Source organism: Capricornis sumatraensis, chromosome 5, assembly GCF_032405125.1.
Source record: "Capricornis sumatraensis isolate serow.1 chromosome 5, serow.2, whole genome shotgun sequence".
NCBI classification, from domain to species: Eukaryota; Metazoa; Chordata; class Mammalia; order Artiodactyla; family Bovidae; genus Capricornis; species Capricornis sumatraensis.
The window spans coordinates 23,847,695-23,871,230 of NC_091073.1; the positions used below are offsets into that span (position 1 = coordinate 23,847,695).

At 35.6% G+C, this 23,536-nt stretch overlaps 1 protein-coding gene across 3 annotated transcripts in view; it reads left to right on the forward strand.

Annotated features, from left to right (window-relative positions):
- Positions 1-23,536, forward strand: part of PHF14 (PHD finger protein 14) — a 195,722-nt gene that overhangs the window by 20,698 nt on the left and 151,488 nt on the right. For all 3 annotated transcript variants that reach the window (XM_068972674.1, XM_068972675.1, XM_068972676.1), the window contains exons 5-7: positions 9,109-9,268; positions 15,423-15,534; positions 18,606-18,743. In XM_068972674.1, coding sequence (XP_068828775.1) covers positions 9,109-9,268; positions 15,423-15,534; positions 18,606-18,743 — 410 coding nt within the window. The remainder of the gene's footprint in view (positions 1-9,108; positions 9,269-15,422; positions 15,535-18,605; positions 18,744-23,536) is intronic.

The following is a 23,536-nucleotide window of genomic DNA, read 5'->3' on the forward strand; positions in this document are numbered from 1 at the left end:
ATTGAGTGTATTTCTATTTTTTTGTATACATTTGTTTATTTTTTTTAGATTTCACATATAAGTGATAACATAGAGTATTTGTCTTTTTCCATCTGACTTATTCCCGTACACGTAGTACTCTGTAGGTCCATCCACATTGTTGCAAATAGCAGAATTTCATTCTTTTGAATGGCTGAGTAATATTCTGTTGTGTATACCAGATCTGTATCAGTTCATCTGTTGATGTACTTTTAGGTTGCTTCCATATCTTGGCTATTGTAAGTAATGCTGCTATGAACATTGGGGTGCATGTATCTTTTCTAATTTGTTTTTGTTTTCTTTGGATGTATTTTAGTTTTTTGAGGAACATCTATACTGTTTTCCATAGTGACCGTGCCAATTTACCATGCCACCAACAGTGTACAACTCACCAACATTTCTATTTCTCCACATACTCACCAACATTTCTATTTCTCCACATACTCACCAACATTTCTATTTCTTTTTAACTTTGCATTTTGTATTCCTCGAAAATAAGGTCAGCAGCCTGTCAGAAGTAAAGTTTCAGTCCTTTACTTATTTATCTGAATAGGAGCTTTTATGGCCACTTAATTATTTTAGTTTTTAAGGTCTTTCTCACTGTATACTGGAGAAGACAATGGCACCCCACTCCAGTACTCTTGCCTGGAAAATCCCATGGATGGAGGAGCCTGGTAGGCTGCAGTCCATGGGGTCGCTAGGAGTTGGACACGACTGAGCGACTTCACTTTCACTTTTCACTTTCATGCATTGGAGAAGGAAATGGCAACCCACTCCAGCGTTCTTGCCTGGAGAATCCCAGGGACGGGGGAGCCTGTTGGGCTGCCGTCTATGGGGTCACACAGAATTGGACATGACTGAAGCGACTTAGCAGGAGCAGCAGCATTGTATACTTGAACTATTGCTGCATCTAAAGTAAATAAGGTTTAAAGTTAAATGAAAGTGTCACTTTTACCTATTTCAGTAGTTTTTTTAAAAGTTGTGCTACTGAAAAGTGTGGTCCACAGATCACAGCATTAACTGGTACCATCCGTATCACCTGGACGCTTGTTAGAAAAGCATAATCACAGGCCAAGTCCCTAACCTTCCAAATCAGAATCTGTATTATGACTGATCCCAGGGTGTTTCATGTGAACATTAAACCATTAGCTCCATTGATAATATGAAGGAATGGCTCAATAAGGCTTACCAGGGTATCTACACTTCATTATTTTTGAGACTACCATTGGTTACATTTAACACCAGCTTATTCAGAAGGATAGAGGAGGGAAAACACAGCTTGCCAATAAAGCAGCCTCATGCTTTTCTCATTTGAGTCTTTGTAATCGTCCCTAAAGCAAACAGCTCACATAGTAGAAGGCAACATCTCATGTGCGTACACATACAGAAACGTATTTTTCGAAAAGATCAGTAGTCAATAATATGCAAACTCCTCTTGTACCCTCTATGCCTCTGTTATCACAGCTCTCCCCTCCTCCTACCATCCAGGACACAGTCACGTACCATGCACTGCATTTTGTGGCCTGTCAGTGTCTTAATCTAAAACAAGTTCCTGTCTTTTTGTATCATTTATGTTGACTTGTTGAAGGATCAAAAGGTTTTTTAAAATGTTGTGTAGAGTATCCCTCAATCTGGATTTGTTTTATTGTTTCCTTTGGATTAGATTCAGTTTAAACTTTTTTTTTGGTAAGAGTGCTATGATGATGTTACACATCCAGAGCATTTAATGCCAATTTATTGCATTGTTGGTGATGTGTTAAGGTAGTGTCATCCAAGCCTCTCCATTCTAAAGCTATACTTTATAGTTAATGAATACCTATAGGGTAATGACCTTGAGACTTTCTAATATCCTGTTGCCTAACAGCCTTATACTTAGTGGTTTTAGCATCATTGACAGAGCCAGTTACTATGCATGTGGCTGCAGAATGGGGATTTTCTACCATTCTTCCTGCATTTATTAGGCAACTCTTGTTTTGTAAAGAACCTCTCCCCTTTTATCCTTTTTCAGTGTTACTGTGGTCTCATTATCGTCTATAACCTGATTACTCTGATACTTAAATTGTCCAAATTTTACCAGTGAGAGCCCTCTCTGTCAGGCTCTTAACGTACATACAAGCGTGCAACATGCATTTGCATGTTTGCACAGTCCCCACCTTGCAATAAATAAGATAAATTCCAGGAGATTCCCCTCCCATGACTTACTTTATTTTACTCATTTCTTAATCTTGAGATTCTTTTCATATGAGTTACATATGGGGTATGTTACTACTTTTTTTAATGGTATATATTAATAGCTATAGAATGGATCAACCATAATGTCTTTTTTTTTGTTGTTGTTTCTAGTTTTCCACTGACATTTAGTGCTAACAAATATGTGTCATATATATTAATGTCATAATTTGTACAGGATAGATTTCTAGAATGAATAAAAATGTAAGCACATTTAAAATTTTAACAAACTTTGCCAGATTGCCCTTCAAAAAGACTCTATTTATTTGTATTCTTCCAACAGTATACTAACTACTTGATTACTCTGCAACACTGCATATTAGTAAATTTTAAAAAATCTTTCGGAGACTATCTCTTAATAAAAATATCTGTACCTCTTATTAGTATTGAAGTTTGGTAGTAATATGTGTGGCCATTTTTTTCTTTTTTCCTATTGCATGCTGTACACTTCTTATGTCATTTCTTTATTTTTTATTTTAAAAAAAAGATATATTTTTTTTTTTGCCTGTGCTGGGTCTTCATTGGCGTGTGCAGGTTTTCTCTCTGGTGAGTGGGGTCTGCTCTCTAGTTGCACTGTGCGAGCTTCTCATTGCTGTGTCATCTCTTACTGCAGAGCACAGGAGCTTCAGCAGTTGTGGTGCTTGGGCTCAGCTGCCTCACTGCACATGGGATCTTCCCTGACCAGGGATTGAACCCCGTATCCCTTGCATTGGCAGGTGGACTCTCAATCACTGGACCACCAGGGAAGCCCTCTTTTTCTTAACCTGTCTTTTTTCTTATTGACTTATTGGAATTTTCTTTTTTAGTAATGTTAATCCTTTGTCTGTTGTATGTGTTACAAATAGTTTGTATCCTTGCAAATACTTTTCCACCTTGTCCTGTACCTTTTAACTTTGTGGTATTTTTCACTGTTTAGAATTTCATTTTTTTGTACATTCACATATGTAGATCTTTCTTCACTACTTGTAAAGTTCCAAAATGAATTTTTATCTAAAATTAATGAATCCAGAAGAAGGGAAATTTTCTAAGGCATGATAGGAAGCTAGTCTTGCTAGGTTTTGTGTTTTTGGTTTTGGTTATCAGGTGCCTAAGTGACAGACTTCCATATTGTAAATTAACCAGGTCACTTTTCCTTAAATATTTTCATGGTTAAATATGAACTTCTTAAATGTTTTATTTTCTGAAAAGCTAATTGTCCATCATAATGTATTGGGTAAGTGGGTAAGTAAAAGTTGCTGTCATGTCCGACTGTTTGAGACCCCATGGACTATACAGTCCATGGAATTCTCCAGGCCAGGATACTGGCGTGGGTAGCTTTTCCCTTCTGCAGGGGATCTTCCCAACCCAGAGATCGAACCCAGGTCTCCTCCTTTGCAGGTGGATTCTTTACCAGCTGAACCATGAATGAATAGTAAATAAAATGACAGATGTATAGAACAGGGAGAAGATAAAACATTTCTAACAGTCCTAATATCCAGACAACCATAGTTAGTGCTTTGATGTATTTCTTTTATCTTTTTCCCTTAAAAGAAATGCTTAAGTAATTATAGAGAGATTTTTAAGTTGAGATTTTGCTAAAAGATAGTTTTCCAAATGTGCTTTTTAAATGGATAACTGTCTAATTCTTTTTGGAGTACTTCATCTAAATGTAGATAAATCTCTTTTCTTTTGAGGTTGCAACTTGTCACTTAGTATAAACACCTTTGTGACAAGATCTTGTAACTGACTTGTAATAGTAGGGTACCCCTGACTGTGATGTCAGTTATCCTGATATATTGATTGCACTGTGTCTGAAGAAAAATGTCACCTGCATGTCATAGTACATGACAGAACATTAGGTAGTATACTTGCCAACAGTGTTTTAAATAAGGTCTCTAAGAGATATTCCACCCCCTATTTTATTTATTTTCCAATCTGCTATTAGCCTAGCCCTAGACTTTTTTTTTTTTTTCGTAGCATGTGAAAAAATGTATCCTTAGCAGCGTTCACTGGGTAGCAAATGTTCAAGTAATCACCATTTGGACTTTATGTGTCAACAGCATTTTGTCTCTTTTGTGCCTTGCGATATATTTGTGATAGGTATCGTGCATATTATAAGTTCTTTTCTCATCATCAGCAATATTGCTCAATTTAGTTAAAAACTTTTAGTAGGTTTTGTAATCAGAGTTCTAGTGATAGGATGTTAAGTACAGAAAAAAAATGTTTTAAATGGCAAATTTTGTGTTCCTGTTTTTTCTGTACTGAGAGATAGGATAAATATTAAATACTTATTTAAGGTAAGGTAACTCAGCCTCAGTGATGTGGTTGGTCTTTTGGTCCCCAGTGACAAGTTGAATGGGGAAAGTTTCCTCTGATTTGGACTGTACATATTTCTTAAATAATTCAAAACAATTATAGACACATTTTATATTATTTTTCATTAAATATGATTCACATAGGTTGTGTGTGCTACTCAGAGGTTGATAGTAATTGTTGTTGAGTCATGTCTGACTCTTTTGTGACCCCGTGGACTGTAGGCCTTCAGGCTCCTCTGTGGATTTCCCAGGCAAGAATACTGGAGTGGGTTGCTATTTCCTTCTCCAGGGGAACTTCCCAACCCAGGGACTGAATATGTGCCTTCTGCATTGGCAGGTGTTTTTTTTTTTTTTTTTTTTTACCACTGGGCCACCAGGGAAGCCTTGATCATAATTTCAAGAAGTAAAACATTTCTAGCAACCATGAAATTAAAAGACGCTTACTCCTTGGAAGAAAAGTTATGACCAAACTAGATAGCATATTGAAAAGCAGAGACATTACTTTGCCAACAAAGGTCCATTTAGTCAAGGCAGGCAGTGGCACCCGACTCTAGTACTCTTGCCTGGAAAATCCCATGGACGGAGGAGCCTGGTAGGCTGCAGTCCATGGGGTCGCTAAGAGTCGGGCATGACTGAGCGACTTCACTTTCACTTTTCGCTTTCATGCATTGGAGAAGGAAATGGCAACCCACTCCAGTATTCTTGCCTGGAGAATCCCAGGGACAGAGGAGCCTAGTGGGCTGCTGTCTATGGGGTCACACATAGTCGGACGTGACTGAAGCGACTTAACAGCAGCATGGTTTTTCCAGTGGTCATGTATGTATGCGAGAGTTGGACTGTGAAGAAAGCTGAGCACCGAAGAATTGATGCTTTTGAACTGTGGTGTTGGAGAAGACTCTTGAGAGTCCCTTGGACTGCAAGGAGATCCAACCAGTCCATTCTGAAGGAGATCGGTCCTGGGTGTTCTTTGGAAGTAATGATGCTGAAGCTGAAACCCCAGTACTTTGGCCACCTCATGCGAAGAGTTGACTCAGTGGAAAAGACACTGATGCTGGGAGGGATTGGGGGCAGGAGGAGAAGGGGATGACAGAGGATGAGATGGCTGGATGGCATCACTGACTTGATGGATGTGAGTTTGAGTGAACTCCGGGAGATGGTGATGGACAGGGAGGCCTGGCGCATTATGATCCATGGGGTTGCAAAGAGTTGGACATGACTGAGCAACTGAACTGAACTGAACTGAACAGTCCTAATATCCAGACAGCCATAGTTAGTGCTTTGATGTATTTCCTTTATATTTTTCCCTTAGAAAAAAAAGCTTAAGTAATTATAATTTAGAGAGATTTTTAAGTTGAGATTTTGCTAAAATAATAGCAAACATGTTTTTCCTGTTTACCCATTTTAAAACATGAAAAACCTAAATGGAATAGGTTTTATATATCTATAAATTTTTAATTCTATATTTCATCATATAAAAAACCTTTTTTCCATAATCATATTGAAGGTGTACTTTTTGTATCTTTTACTCAAAATTAGATAGGTTGAAGAGAGTAAACCTCATTTTATGGTAGTTTGAATTCTGTTTGTATGAAAGAAAGAAAAAGATGTTAAAATGTGTTTAGTCTTTAATTTAAATGGATTAGAGTGGATATAAATGTTAGAATTTCAGTCTAAAGCTTAGTAGACAACAGATATGGCAGAGAAATATGGAAAAGTGGCAAGTTGAAGACTCTGTAAAGGTAATAACACAGTGTGGATCATTTTTCAAGGGCAGTGAAGCTGAAGAAGAAATACTTATCCACTTGCTCATTGTTCTTTAAGCTTATGTGATACCAATGTTTTAGGTTGCAAACTAGGAATTTCCTAAAAGGGACTGAGGATTTTTGTAGGTGATTTAACCATTGTTTTAAATCATTGTTTAATCAGATATTTGTCAAGTGTGTGGTATATTCTTTAAAAATTAGAATTGAAACTTTGCTTTATTTTAAAAGAGTGAGCTGCTATGATTTGATATTGATATTGATATGATTGATATTGATATCACCTTGATATTGGTGAATGAGATGGGTAAAATGGATAGTCATTTGGAGGGCTTATTATCTTGGGACTTCATGTGAATACTAATGAAAAAAATTGCCTGAAAAATATTATTTTGTAAAGAAAATAGTGTTTTTCCTTGTGGTATTACATAACTGAGAAATCAAATTCACTATTTTTTATTGTTTTGTGATTTTTCTTCAAATAAACTGTTTGCTTACTGTTATTTTTACTGAAAAATGTTCTTATCTTGCTGATAAGCAATAATAACTACTCCCAAGAGGAAAATTTTATTTCTTTTTCATTTTATGGTTTATCGTTTTAAAAATGTATATCCAAACAGAAGTGGTAAATGTAATAATTATCACCAACCACAATTAGATGATTTAAAGAAATTAGTATTTGGAATCTTTTTCTTGTGCATGATAGTGTAGCTCCTTTAAAATTTTTAGCATTCTTCTGTATGACATTTGGATTATGTTAAGGTTCACTATTGTAAAACCTTTGAATAACATTTGTTGTTCAGTCACTCATTCATGTCTGACTCTTTGTGACCCCGTGGGATGCAGTACACCAGGCTTCCCTTGTTCTTCACCAACTCCCATAGCTTGCTCAAACTCAGGTCCATTGAGTTGGTGATGTCATCCAACCATCTCATCCTCTGTTGTCTTCTTTTCCTCCCGCCTTCAATCTTTCCCAGCATCAGGGTCTTTTCCAATGAGTCAGTTCTTCCCATCAGGTGGCCACAGTATTGGAGTTTCAGCTTCAACATCAGTCCTTCCAATGAATATTCAGGACTGATTTCCTTTAGGACTGGTTTGATCTCTTTGCAGTCCAAGAGACTCTCAAGAATCTTCTCCGACTCCACAGTTTAAAAACATCAGTTCTTCAGGACTCAGCCTCTTTTATAGTCCAGCTCTCACATCCATACACGAGTACTGGAAAAACCATAGCTTTGACTAGATGGACCTTTGTTGACAAAGTAATGCCTCTGCTTTTTAATATGCTGTCTAGGTTGCTCATAACTTTTCTCCCAAGGAGTAAGCGTCTTTTAATTTCATGGCTGCAGTCACCATTGCAGTGATTTTGAAGCCCAAGAAAATAAAGTCTGTCACTGTTTCCAGTGTTTGCCCATCTATTTGCCATGAAGTGATGGGATTACATACTTACTTGTTTCAATTTGGGTATCTTTGGTGGTTGTGAGAAGACAATTTTCATCAGGCTCCTGTTGTCTGTGTAGTGTTTAATCAGTTCCAATAGTCACATGATCTTACATTGGATGCATGGAAACTTACCTCCATGGTGAAACGTTTTGAAAGAGAATTGTTACTTACATATGTTTCTCATAGTGGTATTTTTAATAGCTTCAGTTTATTAGAGGGTACTTTGAGTGCCCCTTAGAATTTGGCAATAAGACCACCCAATTAGGATAAACCTGGTCAGAATTATCCTGGGATGGTTAATAGTAGGCTATTTGTAGAAGTGACCTATCTTGAGAGTAATAAGTGTGTCTTAGGATATCAGAGAAATACCCAACCTAAAGATGATGGGCATAATTGGAACTATTAATAAAATTAGGTTATCTGTTTAATTTTTAATGTGTATTAAATTATTTTTCTAAAGTACATTTTGTCATGAGAGCAGTGTCTTCCTTTCTAGAAAAAGAGAGATAATATGAAATTTGTGGTACATCAAGCACCATTTAGGTAAAAAAACAAAACAAAACTATTTAGGAGTCATGACTATTGTAATTAACCAGGGAAGTACTGTTTATTATAAGCCACAATAAGGGTTGATGTCCTATTCTAAAATGTGAAGGATTATGCTACCCTTCTTTTCATTCATTTCAGTTCTGGATACATTTTTACCGAAGATAGAAGAATTATAAATGTTAAATAGATCAGATACCTTGTATAGCTCTAGACTGGCTCAACTGTGAATGGAACTCGCTTGTTTATCTCTAGTCTAAACTATTCAGATTGCTCAGTAGCCTTAATTTATGTAAGTGTATGTCTATTATTTTCCTTTTACTAGTACTTTGCATTTATGGTTGTATGAATTTGTGTTTTAACCAAATTCATACAAAATTAGATCAGAGGTTTTTGTTTGTATGTTTTACATGATCATGGTCTTTTAGATATATTTAAATGCTCAGTACAAAGGTAGCTTGAAAATATTTACTAATTAATAGTTCCTAGACTCAATAGTTCTGATTTCTGTATAATGAAAACTCATATTTTAATGTATTTTTTGGTAAAAATTTTAAAGAACAGTAAAATTTTGCCCTTCTGTAATGCTTTCCAGTAGACCTAAACTTGTCTTAAAGAGTTATGTCATTGCATACGCTATGAAATGGTGAAAACATTTTTATAAAATGATTTCAGTTCTGTGTTTTGACTTTAATATCATTCTTCTAAACCATTAATTTTCAGAATTATTCTCTACTTCCTTTCCCTTTTTCTTTTGTAACTTTGTAAATGTGAGTTTAAAAAGTAAACTCTAATCATACTTCTTTTTTTTTTTTTTTCAGGTTGTTATGGAGTTGATGGAGAGAGTGACTCTATTATGAGTTCAGCTTCTGAAAACTCCACTGAACCTTGGTTTTGTGATGCCTGTAAATGTGGTGTTTCCCCTAGCTGTGAACTGTGTCCCAATCAGGATGGAATTTTCAAGGAGACAGATGCTGGAAGGTTAATGTCATAATTCTTTTGTGTTAATATACCTGCTTTATAATGCATTTGCTTCTGTTTTTGTATTTATGATTTTCGGAGTTAGACATTTTCATTTGATTGCTTCTTTGTGTCTTTTTGACATAGAGTAAGTGGACAGGAGGCTACATATCAGGGCAAAGAGGAGGAAAGATCATTTATTGAGTATCTCCATTTGCCTTTATAACCTATAATGCCATTTAATCTTAGGAATGACTGTATGATAAGAGAGATGCTAAAGTTGCCTATTTTATAGGTAGAAGCTGAGGCTCAGATCTTTACATAATTTTGAACAAGTTCGTAGTTAAATTTGAACTCAGATCTGTTTGACTTCAAGAGTATATTAGTAAATAGAACCTATACAATGATTATAAAAGGGGATATTTAACTTAAAGAAGGACTAAGCTATAATAAACAGTAACCATAAAGATATAAAAGAACTCTGAATAATAATACTGTAGAGCTGAGAGAGAGTTTCCAGGGAATGACAAAGTTGGAAGGAAGACACCTTCCCCAAGACTGTGGTTCAGGCCTTGTTAGAGAAAGTGTAGTTTGAGCCTACTGGATGCAGAGAAGTTGGCTGGTTTGCCTGGGCCAGTACCTGGCCTGTAGTTCTAGGCAAGTGGGTAACTGGGCAGTGGTTTCAAACCAGGAGTGTGTGGTGTCTGGGTTGAGAGGGCCACAGGAAAGTGATCTTCAGGCTGGGTCTGCAAGGTCACTGAGGGCAGAGCACTGGTGGGCGTCCTTTTCCCATCCTGAAGAGAAGCCCCTTCCTCTTACAGTGCCTTCTGCCGCTCTACTGAGACAGGGCCGAGGATCGTGTAGATGGAAAGTGCTGATGGGATTCTGTTGGTTATTTCAAAGCAGATATTGAAGAGTGGAGTTGAGCTGAGAGGCACTAGAATAATAACTGGCCCAGAGAACTGTGTTCTTTTCACTAGATTCGCACTCACTTTTAGTGTCACATTTGAACAGTTGTCATTGTTACAGTGTTGGCATCTTTCTGTTTTTCCCCGGGAGACTACCAGTTGGGATGGGCGACTAATATAAGATTAGTTCCTAACCTTTTATACATTATGAATCACTACTTACCCTTTTCCCCCCATGTAAGAGAGGGCACACAATTTTTTATTTAACCACATATGGATATTTCAGTATTTTACTAAATGTTTAATATTTTAATAAGAACAGTGAAATAAGCTAGACAAATTATCGTGATCATTTTTCATATTTAAAATTTTGAAATGATAGGATGCATTATATGCCAAAAAATGTTTTTCTTTAAACTTAATAAATTTTATTTTAGTAAAGTAAAAGCTATTTTTCTCATTTTTACCTCAGTTGGTGGGTAGGCCCTTGAGAAGTATTGCCATACAGTTGGGATAGCACAAAGTCTGTCATGGAATCTTGGAGACTATATATTGAGGGTATCTAGGAAAAATGACTACCCTGTATATTGATGTCTAGGTAAATGAACAAAAATTTTACTTCTTGTCCCTCTGCTTATCCTCAAAATAAACATGTAACACAATATTAGATGTATTGAATTGAGTCTGTGGTTTGTGTTATAGACAATAGCATTATTTTATGCCTGGACTCACTTTGACCTAGAATTAGGAAATTTACTACAACATTAAAACTGTGTGCTTTCAAGTTAGACTGCCTATATTTGTATTCTGGTTTTTTCTTACTATCTGATTTTAGGCAAGTGATTTAACCATTTTATGCCTCAGTTTCCTAACACTTTTGAGAGGATTAAATGAGATGATGAAAGTGCTGCACTCAATATGCCAGCAAATTTGGAAAACTCAGCAGTGGCCATAGTACTGGAAAAGGACAGTTTGCATTCCAATCCCAAAGAAAGACAATGCCAAAGAATGCTCAAACTACGGCACAATTTCACTCATCTCACACACTAGTAAAGTAATGCTCAAAATTCTCCAAGTCAGGCTTCAACAGTACGTGAACTGTGGACTTCCAGATGTATAAGCTGGTTTTAGAAAAGGCAGAGGAACCAGAGATCAAATTGCCAACACCCATTGGATTATCGAAAAAGCAAGAGAGTTCCAGAAAAACATCTATTTCTGCTCAGAAAAACATCTATTTCTGCTTTACTGACTATGTCAAAACCTTTGGCTGTGTGGATCACAACAAACTGTAGAAAATTCTTCCTGAGATGGGAATAGCAGACGACCTGACTTGGTTCTTGAGAAATCTGTATGCAGGTCAGGAAGCAACAGTTAGAACTGGATATGAAACAACAGACTAGTTCCAAATAGGGAAAGGAGTACGTCAAGGCTGTCTATTGTCACCCTGCTTATTTAACTTATATGCAGAGTACATCATGAGAAACGCTGGGCTGGAGGAAGCACAAGCTGGAATCAAGATTGCTGGGAGAAATGGCAATTAGCTCAGATATGCAGATGACACCACCCTTATGGTAGAAAGCGAAGAGGAACTAAAGAGTCTCTTGATGAAAGAGTGAAAAAGCTGGCTTAAAACTCAGCATTCAGAAAACTAAGATCATGGCATCTGGTCCCATCACTTCATGGGGAATAGATGGGAAAACAGTGGAAACAGTGACAGACTTTATTTTTGGGGGCTCCAAATTCACTGAAGATGGTGACTCCAGCCATGAAATTAAAAGACTCTTACTCCTTGGGAGGAAAGTTATGACCAACCTAGACAGCATATTCAAAAGCAGAGACATTACTTTGCCAACAAATGTCTGCCTAGTCAAAGCTGTGGTTTTTTCAGTAGTCATGTATGATTATTAGAGTTGGACTATAAAGAAAGCTGAGCACCGAAGAATTGGTGCTTTTGAACTGTGGTATTGGAGAAGACTCTTGAGAGTCCCTTGGACTGCAAGAAGACCCAACCAGTCCATCCTAAAGGAAATCAGTCCTGAATACTCATTGGCAGGACTGATGTTGAAGCTGAAACTCCAATACTTTGGCCACCTGATGCAAAGAACTGACTCATATGAAAGACCCTGTAGGCGGGAGGCACAGGGGATGATGAGGTGGTCAGATGGCATCACCAACTCAATAGATATGAATTTGAGTAGGCTCTGGGAGTTGGTGATGGATAGGGAAGCCTGGTGTGCTGCAGTCCATGGGGTCACAAAGAGTCGGACACAACTGAGCGGCGGAACTGAACTGAAATGAGACAATTTCTGTAAACAGTGTAGTTTCTGAAACTTAAGTGTGTAATAAATATCTCCTTAGTTTTTCTGCTGCTAGTGCTAGTGCTTTTTGTTTAAATTACTTATATTATTCCATTTATTTAAGGTAATCTTAGAAAAGTAACTGCATAAATCCTTCCTTAATAACTTTGGTCCTGCAAGTTGAAATTTATGGTGATAAATGGTTGTGAATAAGTATGGCAGCTTTGAGAAACAGTTTCCTTTTAGGGAAGAGCATTTATTTTACCTTTTCTCTTGTCAATAATTTGAAATTTCTATTGAGAAACTATAAAGTAGCTCTCTTACCACATTAATATGTAATATATACTAATACACAATCCACAAACTAACTTGTAAAATTGTCTCTGATTGAAGGAAAGGGAGGCTTCTTTAACCATTGAGTTTTACTGAGGTATATTTATATTGACTTCTGTGGATCTTTCATATATGTAGACATCTCCCTTGTTGGTACAGCCTGGAAAATTTTTTTGTGCTCTTTGAACATTTTATTTGTGTTGATGCCCATACTTGAGTACTGTGGGAATTACAGGTCTTGATACAGTTTGAAGGATATAATACTAGCTTGAATCAAGAGCAAAAAAGCCACGAAGATTTGACAAGGTATTTAATACTCTAGCTTCAAATGGAAAATAGATGAAAAGAAAGAACTATGTATGGAAAGAATGAAAAATTTTTGAAATTTTCTTCTATTACATAGGCCATTTAGACTGTTTTCCCTTCTGTGTCTGATGAGAGCTACATATACTACAATAGAAAATAATACCATTTAATGTGAGAAGACCATCAATACATTCTTATCATTAAATTTTTTTTTTTCTTAAAGAGAGTGTTTTATCCTGCCTTAGTGGTATTATAAACCTGAATATAGGAAATATTACACATGCTTTAATATAATAGCATATCACACCTTATGCTGCAAGCATTTCACATACTTCTTTGTCACTTCCCCACTGCCTGCCTGGTGCTCTGTTCTTCAGTTCAGTTCAGTCGCTCAGTAATTAATTACTGAATGAATAGATGCAGTAATGAAAATAACTCCTGAAGTGAGTTTTTTAAATATGTTATAAAGACACCACACATACAAAGCATTTCAAAATGAAGTTTGATTGATGAATATAGTTCTTATTTGAAATGAGTTTTTGTGAAGTATTTTTCTACTTAGTTTGCTTTATTAAAATATGTAAATTTAAATGAATTATTAATAGTTTCTATGCTAGAATGACAGTTCTGACTCTAGTTTTTGGTGGTCTTATGGGATGCTTGTTTTCTGTTCCCTTGCTTGATCAACATCTGCCTTCATAGCTCCAAGCAAAATGAATGATAAAGTAACAAGGAAGTTTATTCCTTTTTGATTTCTCAATTTGTCTTAATTACAAGGTTCTAAAGTACACGCAGTTAAACAAATGAACAAAAATCTATATATAACAGATATTAAAAAGGACCAAAATTATCTCAGCTGTTTGGTATGTATTTTAATAAAGACTCGGTTGGCATCCTCACAAGTACGGTTGCGGGAAATGATACACTTCTGTGCCAGTCACACTGAAATGGCAGTTTCTATCTGTAGTACTTGTGTGACTAGTTCTAAAAGATTTTAAGAAGGTCAATATGAAGCAAGCAGCCAGCTGTTGGGTTTATCAAAGATAAACTCCTACAGAGTACAGCGGCATTTAATACATCAGTGGAGCATGAAAAAACTGCACAAATTAAATTGAGAAAGCAGCTGCTCGTTGAAGATGTGTATCTTTATATTGAACTCCACAGGATGCATTTGGGAAGTTGGATTAAAACGTTTTATCAAGAAAATCTCAAAACTTTGAATTTTCTTCCCAATAAAAAAGGATAAATTTTAAAGATTTGTAACTGTTTTCCCCAGTACCTCTGTAAAATGTTTTTAGTCTTATTGCTTTAATACTCATAAGTGCATCACAAAACAGAATCATGTAGCAATCATAGCCTCTCAAGCTATGATGAAGTAAAATTTGTTGTTAATATTTTCACAAGGTTAAGAGATATTTGCCATCTCATTTTTACCCTCTTTCTTGCAGAGATGAGGGAGATCTGTTTACATTTCAAAATCTAGTGGTCCTGTATTTTGCATGCTTGTAAGCAAACAGAAAGTGTTTCTGATATATTTTATAGAGGTTCAGAACAGTTTTTAAAAAATGTAATTAGAATCAATTCCTACTTTTTTTTTCAGTACACTGAAACTGAACATTTTGTTGTTGCTGTTGTTTATTGTTGTAACATCGTCCAGACTTTAAAAATTATTTGTGGGGCACATACATAATACATAGGTTGTATGGTGAACAGATGAGCTGAATGAACTGTGACTTCCTTATATTATCACAACTCTTCTGTCCAGTCTCCTATCAATCAATTTCAACCTAGGAAGAAAGAAAGTTAAGATGCACACTAAGAATTTTTTTAAAAAAATATGTCCTTAAGGATTATCCAATAGCTTTTAGAAAAAGTAGCAGGAAAGATCAATGTTATATAATTTATGCAGAGTAACTTTATAGTTCTTAAATTAGGATCCTTAATTTTAGAGTGCTTAAAATATTGTGAATACCTTTCCATGCATATGAAAATGTTTTGTTTCATTTAAATAGTGGGTTTGTGCAAATATTTAAGAATAACAGATAAGTGCATAGTGTGGTGAATATTAAGTGAAAGGCAGTTATAGTTGTTAATTCAGCTTTGGTTAAGCTGCTGGAAAAGTAGTGCTTATTGCAGTCCCCTTTTCTGTAACTAAATAATATAATTATATAAGTGTTTAATATTCTTTAGTTGTATGTCTGAGGTGTTGAGACCTGGCTGTAAAATTATTTCAGTAGTTATTTGATATGGCACATATATTTTATGTTTATTTTCCATGTCAGCATTTTATCAGAAAGTTTGATAACAAAATCATGTCTTTTCTCCTTATAGATGGGTTCACATCGTTTGTGCCCTGTACGTTCCTGGTGTAGCCTTTGGAGATATTGACAAATTACGACCAGTAACACTAACAGAAATGAACTATTCCAAATATGGTGCCAAGGTGAGACAAACTGTTTTTGGTTGTCTAAGAGAAAGTTTTACTTAGTTTATATGGCTTTTTGCTAGTATCATTATCGACTACAGAAATGCTTATTACTGATCATGCTATTGCTTGGATGCGTGCTTAGTCAGTCGCTCTGTTGTGTCTGTTTGTAACCTGTTTGGGCTGTAGCTTGTCAAGTTTCTCTGTCCATGGAATTTTCCAGGAAAGAAGACTGCAATGAGTTACCATTTCCTTCTCCATGGGATCTTCCCGACCCAGGCATTGAACCCAGGGTCTCCTAAATTGCAGGTGGATTCTTTACTGTCTGAGCCACCAGGGAAGCCCAATTATGCTATTGGAGAGTACTAAATCATTTATAATTGACAGTAATTTTCCCAGAAAGCCAGTAATATACAAATTCTTCCATGTGTTTGTAATTTAGTTTAACCTGTGGGGAAAAATGATAGTTGATATCACTGTTGTTTCCCTGGCATTTGGCACACTGCTTAGTGTGTAATGAATTCTCAGATTAAATCCTTATTTTTAACCAGTTGGACAGAATATGAGCTTAATTTCCAACTTTACTTTTGAAATGAAATTTATGAAATTATGAAAAGAGTACAAGAAAAACCCATTATTTTCTCAGATTTCAAGGACTGATTTTATGACTGCATATCCTTTCCTAGCAAATGAGTCTCTGTAGGTTATAAATTGGTTTTTCACTATGACTGAGTTTTAGATTATGAGTGATAAGGTTACATACTTATTAATTTAAATGAGTATATAGTTACTGCACACATCTTTAGAATGGTAGAACTAATTAGGCACTGATATATATTCTCTTTCCATTACTGTCTGTTGGGCATTTGGAAAGGGAGTCTCTTGAAGAGCATTAGTAACATATTAAAGGTAAGGTGAAAAACTTAGATATTGTTGGAAAATTTTGATTTTAAACTTTGATAGTTTCTGCTGTTATATCCAGAATATCCTCCTTGGACTCTTAACAATCACTCCAGTAATCTTTTGCTTTGGTTTGGGTAATTGCAGCTTCCCTCTGCAGAATTAGCTAAAGCTTCTAGGCCCTAGTATTGAATTTACTTTCCTCAGGTAACTGTACACTGTCTTGTTGCTTCTCTAATGCCTTTAAACAATAGTAAATAAATACTAATTTGTCTACGTTTTCTAGTTGAGTAGAAGCAATACAGATTACCTAGTCCACCACTTTTGGAAATGAAAGTTCCTGCTTTTTGATAGTAGCTTCCATCGAGCCTAAAAGGGACTGACTTCCATCATTTTCAATAGGCATATATTGTTACCATAAATATAAATCTCAAAGCAATTAAAAAAAAACAGTAAGTAGATACTGCTTCATGAAACTGAGGCTAGCAGTGACCTCTGGATTAAAAATGAGTCATTAAATGTATAATTATCAGCTGATGTTTTTCATTATCACCTGCTTTTGTGTTGAAGTATTACTAGGAAAAGGAGTAAAAAAAATTATATACTGTCTAGCTCATCTGCAAAATCAAACCCAATGTTGTGAGTTTTATCTTAGACAGCTCTCTAGACCACATTGTCTATCCATTTCCTAATCCTGATTACTTTCTTCCCCTGTGTTCTCAGTTGCTTCGTTCCCTAGCATTGTAAATGATTCAAGCAATTGAGGAAGATTATATTTTCTTTGTTAGATTGTTCTATAGTCTTTTAGGACTTCAGTGTCAGACACTTTTTCTTTGTGTTCTGTCAGAAGTCCCTTGCCCAATTTCATCGTATTACATTAAATTACTCAATTTAATGTAAATTACATTAAATTGTTATCCTGAACAATTTGATTCTGTTCATGGTATTGACATCCTTTAAATAGTTTAATTTCTCCCCTTCTCCATCCCCCTCTCCTCTCCTTCTCTTTGTTTAACAGTTTTTTGGTTTCATGTTTATATTACTACTTGCTGATATTTTGTACCATACGTATACTACTGTTAATGGAAAAGACCTTTAGGCAGCAGAATGTCAGGAGTTGGCAGTATTTTCACACCTGTGCCCAGAACACAGTTCTTGGATAACAGTGCTAATATATCAGTTTGGTACTGTCTACCAAGTAGGTACTAACTGTTAACAGTATTACAATGATGTTTTTAACATCTATTGAAACTTTTTCATTTTTCTTTTTAAATGTTTCCCTTGTATTTAATTTATATAGAATGCACTTACTAAGCAGTTCTTCCTTAACCGTCTGCTGACGGTCTTTCATAATTCAGCAAGTTTTTTTGTGAAGGTTCATATTTATAGAGTATATTTTGATAACAGGTTGTTTTTTTTTTCTTTTCTTCCTCTCTGTGGTTTAGTTAAAAGTATGAAAAAATAAATCAGGGTGCTGGCATTTGGGGTAATTTCAATAGTTTATACCTTTAGTTTTGCAGTTTTTCCTTTTATATACAGGAAGAATATAAATAATTGGTTATATTGTGTATTTTTTATTAATTTCACAAAATTGTTTACTTATGATTGCTTCTGCTTCTCTTAAATATATTTTAAAAATGCGTTATTTCTTTGATTTCAATGTCTAGATCTTTTGGTGAATTTTCTCTGGCTTCTTATTCATTTTCTTTAATTTTTTCAAATAGTATATTATTGTTGAAATAGTGTAGTTTAATGATTAAGAGCATGGTCTTTAAGATTATCTGGTTAAAGACTGCATTTACCTCAGTTTTCTCATGTGTAAGATGAGAATGACTGTAGTATTTCTTCCACACATTATTATGAAAGTGTCAAATGACACTATATATAAAGAATTATATATATTAATTCATGTAAAGTGCTTAGAATAGTGCTTAGTGCATGGTAAGCACTCAATTTCTTATTGTTATAATCATTATTATGTAAGTTGAATTTTGGTTTTGTAGAACTATATAGAGAATTACTTTTTTTCTTATAAATATTTGACTTACCTATGGTTTTTGTTTATATTGATATACTATTGGTACTATTGGTTCACTGTTTGGATTTTGTAGAAGCTTTGTATTACAGAGAATGCAGTTTCTGTTCTGGGAATGTTTTCCCTCTGAGACTTTTCCTATTTTCCATTGTAGGAGTGTAGTTTCTGCGAAGACCCTCGTTTTGCTCGAACTGGAGTTTGCATTAGCTGTGATGCAGGGATGTGCAGAGCCTATTTCCATGTGACCTGTGCTCAGAAGGAAGGTCTGCTTTCAGAGGCAGCAGCAGAAGAGGTAGGTTTATTTAAATCCATGGTTGGTGAATATGTTCATAAGACTTACATGACTCCATTATATTCTCCAACAGGTGTGCATTTTAAAATAAATTTGTGAGTTTATTCTTTAAGTGTTTGCCTAGATGACTGGTCTAAAACTTTGAATAAACAATATATATGAATTTTTTTAGTCTTAAATCTAGCCATACATTTGGAAAACATGTTACAAATTTTATAATGAAATCTGACAGATGAAATGAAACATAATTCAAGGTGTTTTAAAGCATTATAATGTCTGCATATCTTATATAAGAATCTAAAATTATATTTTAGTAATAACCTTGCTCTGTTTCTCTAAATAAAATCATTACCCTGTCTTCAGTACCTGCATTTCTATTTCTTTACAATTATTTCTAATTCTAAAATTTTCATACTAGAAATTTAAGCAATCAGTTGTCTTCAAAGTATGTTTTTGGGACTCTTCAATATTCTCTCAAGGTTTGTGAGGTTAAAACTGTCTTCGTAACAGTATGAAAATAATACGTACTTTTTTAGCTCTTAATTTTCTCACAAGTAATAGTGGAGATTTCCAGAGATTATATAGCATGTAACAATATAAGCATTTGAATGTGGAAGCAGTTTTGAAAATCCAGCTGTCTTCTTTTAATCTAGATATTAAGAGACTTGCAAAAATGTAAGACAGTGTCACTCTTCTCACTAAAAATTTTTATGTATGTAAATCTTAGTATTTTTCATTAAATTGTTATTTTTATTAATGTGTAGTGGGCTTATTGTTATTTTTAAATAAATGAATATTTTAAAAATTTCTCAATTTTAAATTCTAATATGTTAACTAACTCACATAAACTCTTTGCAGGTCTTCTAAACCTTTTACTACTATAAGGGATCCTGAGACCAAGTTTTGTTTTCTTTTTTTTTTTTTTAAGCTTTTTATATAAGTAGGTAATTGAGTGTTCTATAATTCTTACTTTATATTTGGAATAGATTTATGGTTATATCTAAGCCTCTGTTGTTATGCTACTTTATTGGGTAAATTTTCAGTGTCATGTAAAAATATATTTTTTATGTTGAGCTTTCATCTTACTCCATTTTATTTCATAGACAAGAAACAAGTAAAAAAGATAATCTCATGAAGAAAATTTTTTGAGCCAATTTTAAGGGACATATTTTACCAATGAATTGATCCTATTGGGATTATAATTTGGGCACATGTATCTGTTTTTGTGCCAGTCTCTGAATATGATGAGTTGTAATTTGATTAATTGAAGAAGCATACTAAAGGGACATACGCATTTTCACAGCTCTTTGGTAGACCTATATAGAGGAGCAGTTGTATAATGGGGTCATGTAGATTACTCACTGGTCATAGCAAACACCCTCCTCCAATGACACAAGAGACGACTCTACACATGGACATCATCAAATGGCCAGAACCGAAATCAGATTGATTATATTCATTGCAAGCAAAGATGGAGAAGCTCTATGCAGTCAGCAAAAACAAGGGAGAGTCTTGAGAGTCCCTTGGACTGCAAGGGAGCTGACAGTGGCACAAATCATGAACTCTTTATTGCAAAATTCAGACTGAAATTGAACAAAGTGGGGAAAACCACTAGGCAATTCAGATATGATCTTTAGGTCAAATCCCTTATTATACAGTGGAAGTGACAAATAGATTCAAGGGATTAGATATGATAGACAGATCTAATCTGGAAAGCTATGGACAAAGAATCATGACATTGTACAAGAGGCGGTGATCAAAACTATCCCCAAGAAAGAGAAATGCAGAAAGGCAAAATGGTTGTCTGAGGAGGCCTTACAACTACCTAAGAAAAGAAGAGAAGCAAAAGGCAAGAGTGAAAAGGAAAGATATATCCATCTGAATGAAGAGTTCCAAAGAATAGCAAGGAGAGATAAGAAAGCCTTCCTCAGTGATTGATGCAGAGAAATAGATGAAAATAACAGAATGGGAAAAACTAGAGATCACTTCAAGAAAACTAAAGATACCAAGGGAACATTTCTTGCAAAGATGGGTACAGTAAAGGACAGAAATGGTATGGACCTAGCAAAGATAGCAAAAGATAGAGGTGGCAAAAGTACACAGAAGAACTATACAAAAAAGATCTTCATGATCCAGATAACTACAATGGTGTGATCACTCACCTAGAACCAAATATCTTGGAGTGTGAAGACAAGTGGGCCTTAGGAAGCATCACTACGAACAAAGCTAGTGGAGGTGATGGAATTCCAGTTGAACTCTTTCAAATCCTAAAAGATGATGGTGTGAAAGTGCTGCATTCAGTATGCCAGCAAATTTGGAAAACTCAGCAGTAGCCACAGGACTGGAAAAGGTCAGTTTTCATTCCAGTCCCAAAGAAGGGCAATGCCACAGAATCTTCAAACTACTACACAATTGCAGTCATTTCACATGCTCGCAAAGGCATTCTCAAAATTCTCCAAGCCAAGCTTCAGCAGTACGTGAACTGAGAACTTCCAGATGATTAAGCTGGATTTAGAAAAGGCAGAGGAACCAGAAATCGAATTGCCAACATCTGTTTGATCATAGAAAACGCAAGAGAATTCAAGAAAAACATCTACTTCTGCTTCATTGACTACCCCAAAGTCTTTGACTGTGTGGAAAATACTTCAAGAGGTGGGAATACCAGACCACTTACCTGCCTCCTGCAAAACCTGTATGCAGGTCAAGAAGCAACAGTTAGAATCGGACATGGAACAACAGACTGGTTGAAAATTGGGAAAGGAGTATGTCAAATCTGTTTAGTGTCACCCTGCTTATTTAACTTATATGCAGATTACATCATGCAAAATGCAGGGCTGGCTGACGCATAAGCTGGAATCAAGATTGCCGTGAGAAATATCAATAACCTCAGATATGCAGATTGTATTACCCTTATGGCAGAAAGTGAAGAGGAGCTAAAGAGCCTCTTGATGAAAGTGAAAGAGGAGAGTGAAAAAGCTTGCCTAAAACTCAACATTCAAAAAACTAAGATCATGGCATCCCATCCCATCACTTTATGATGAATAGTTGGGGAAACAGTGGAAACAGTGACAGACTTTATTTTCTTGGTCTCCAAAATCACTGCAATGGTGACTGCAGCCATGAAATTAAAAGATGCCTGGTCCTTGGAAGAAAAGCTATAACCAACCTAGACAGCTTATTAAAAAGCAGAGACATTACTTTGCCGACAAGGCAAAGCTATGTTTTTCAAGTGGTCATGTATGGATTTGAGAGTTGGACCATAAAGAAAGGTGAGCACCGAAGAATTGATGCTTTTGAACTGTGGTGTTGGAGGAGATTCTTGAGAGTCCCTTGGACTGCAAGATCAAACCAGTCAATCCTAAAAAAATCAGTCCCAAATATTTATTGGAAGGACTGATGCTAAAGCTGAAGCACCAATACTTTGGCCACCTGATGTGAAGAGCCCACTCATTAGAAAAAACTCTGATGCTGGGAAAGATCAAGGGCAGGAGGAGAAGGTAATGACAAAAGATGAAATGGTTGGATGGCATCACTGACTCAATGGACATGAGTTTGAGCAAGCTCTGGGACGTGGTGGACAGGGAAGCCTGGCTTGTTGCAGTCCATGGGGTCACAAAGAGTTGGACATGAATGAGTGACTGAACAACAACAAATTACTCAAGATGGTTGGCAGAAATCCAGAGATAAAAGAAGACTCAGCAGATCAGATAAATCTCGGTGACTTTATGGATCAGAGAATCTGTAGGTTAAGGTTATGACTTTACTTCTGGAAACTTTTGAACTTTGTAGCCAGGATGATTTTTTTGTAGCCATTTCTTTTAGAACTTGTTGAGAGGACTTTGCCTTTTATACTGTGGTAGTTTGGTCTCTTTGTATAGTGCCATCCATCATTATTTTTGGTAGACAGTCACTAAGAGTTGGACAGGACTGAGCAACTTCACTTTCACTTTCACTTTCATGCATTGGAGAAGGAAATGGCAACCCACTTCAGTGTTCTTGCCTGGAGAATCCCAGGGATTGGGGAGCCTGCTGGGCTGCTGTCTATGGGGTTGCACAGAGTTGGACACGACTGAAGCGACTTAGCAGCAGCAGAAGCAGTAGCCATTTAATTAATGAAAACGTGTGAAGCAGCCATGTATGGGACGAGGGCTATAATGGGGTCCATAGTGATTTAGAGATTGCATCTCCACATCTAAAGGCATTCAAATTAAAACAAACAAAATACAGTATTACACTGAATAAATAATTTACAGTTTGTGGTCTGAATATCTATATATCTGTGAGCTAATCTGGGGAAATTAACAGGGAAAGTTAGATAAATCACGATGTGGAAACTGGGCCTGAAGTTTTTTCCTTGCCTTGCTCCCTCCTTTGATTGATGAGGTAGGAATTCTGGATTTTGGAATAACAAAGTGGGATTTTTCTCTCCCCATCTTGTTAAATGAACTCTTTTTGGGAAAATAATTTAAAGCATATTTGCATGTATTTGTGGTTTCTTCTTATAAACAGTTATATAGTTGAAAAATAGGGTTTTAAAATACAAGACTTGACTTGAATCAATATCAATGAAGTTTGCTCTTGTCAGTAAACATCTTGTTAAAATGAACTTCTTGGCTACTTCTCCTGGTTGTACTTCTGTAGATTAAGATTTATGTAATGCATATTTGATGAAAAAATAAATTTTAAATCAGAATAGGTCTGCTGTTTGAGGATATGCCTTGTCTTCTGTTTCAGTTTTATGACATTAGAGAAAGCACCTTTTTTTGTCTTTTTTAAAGACTGTTTTATTAAGT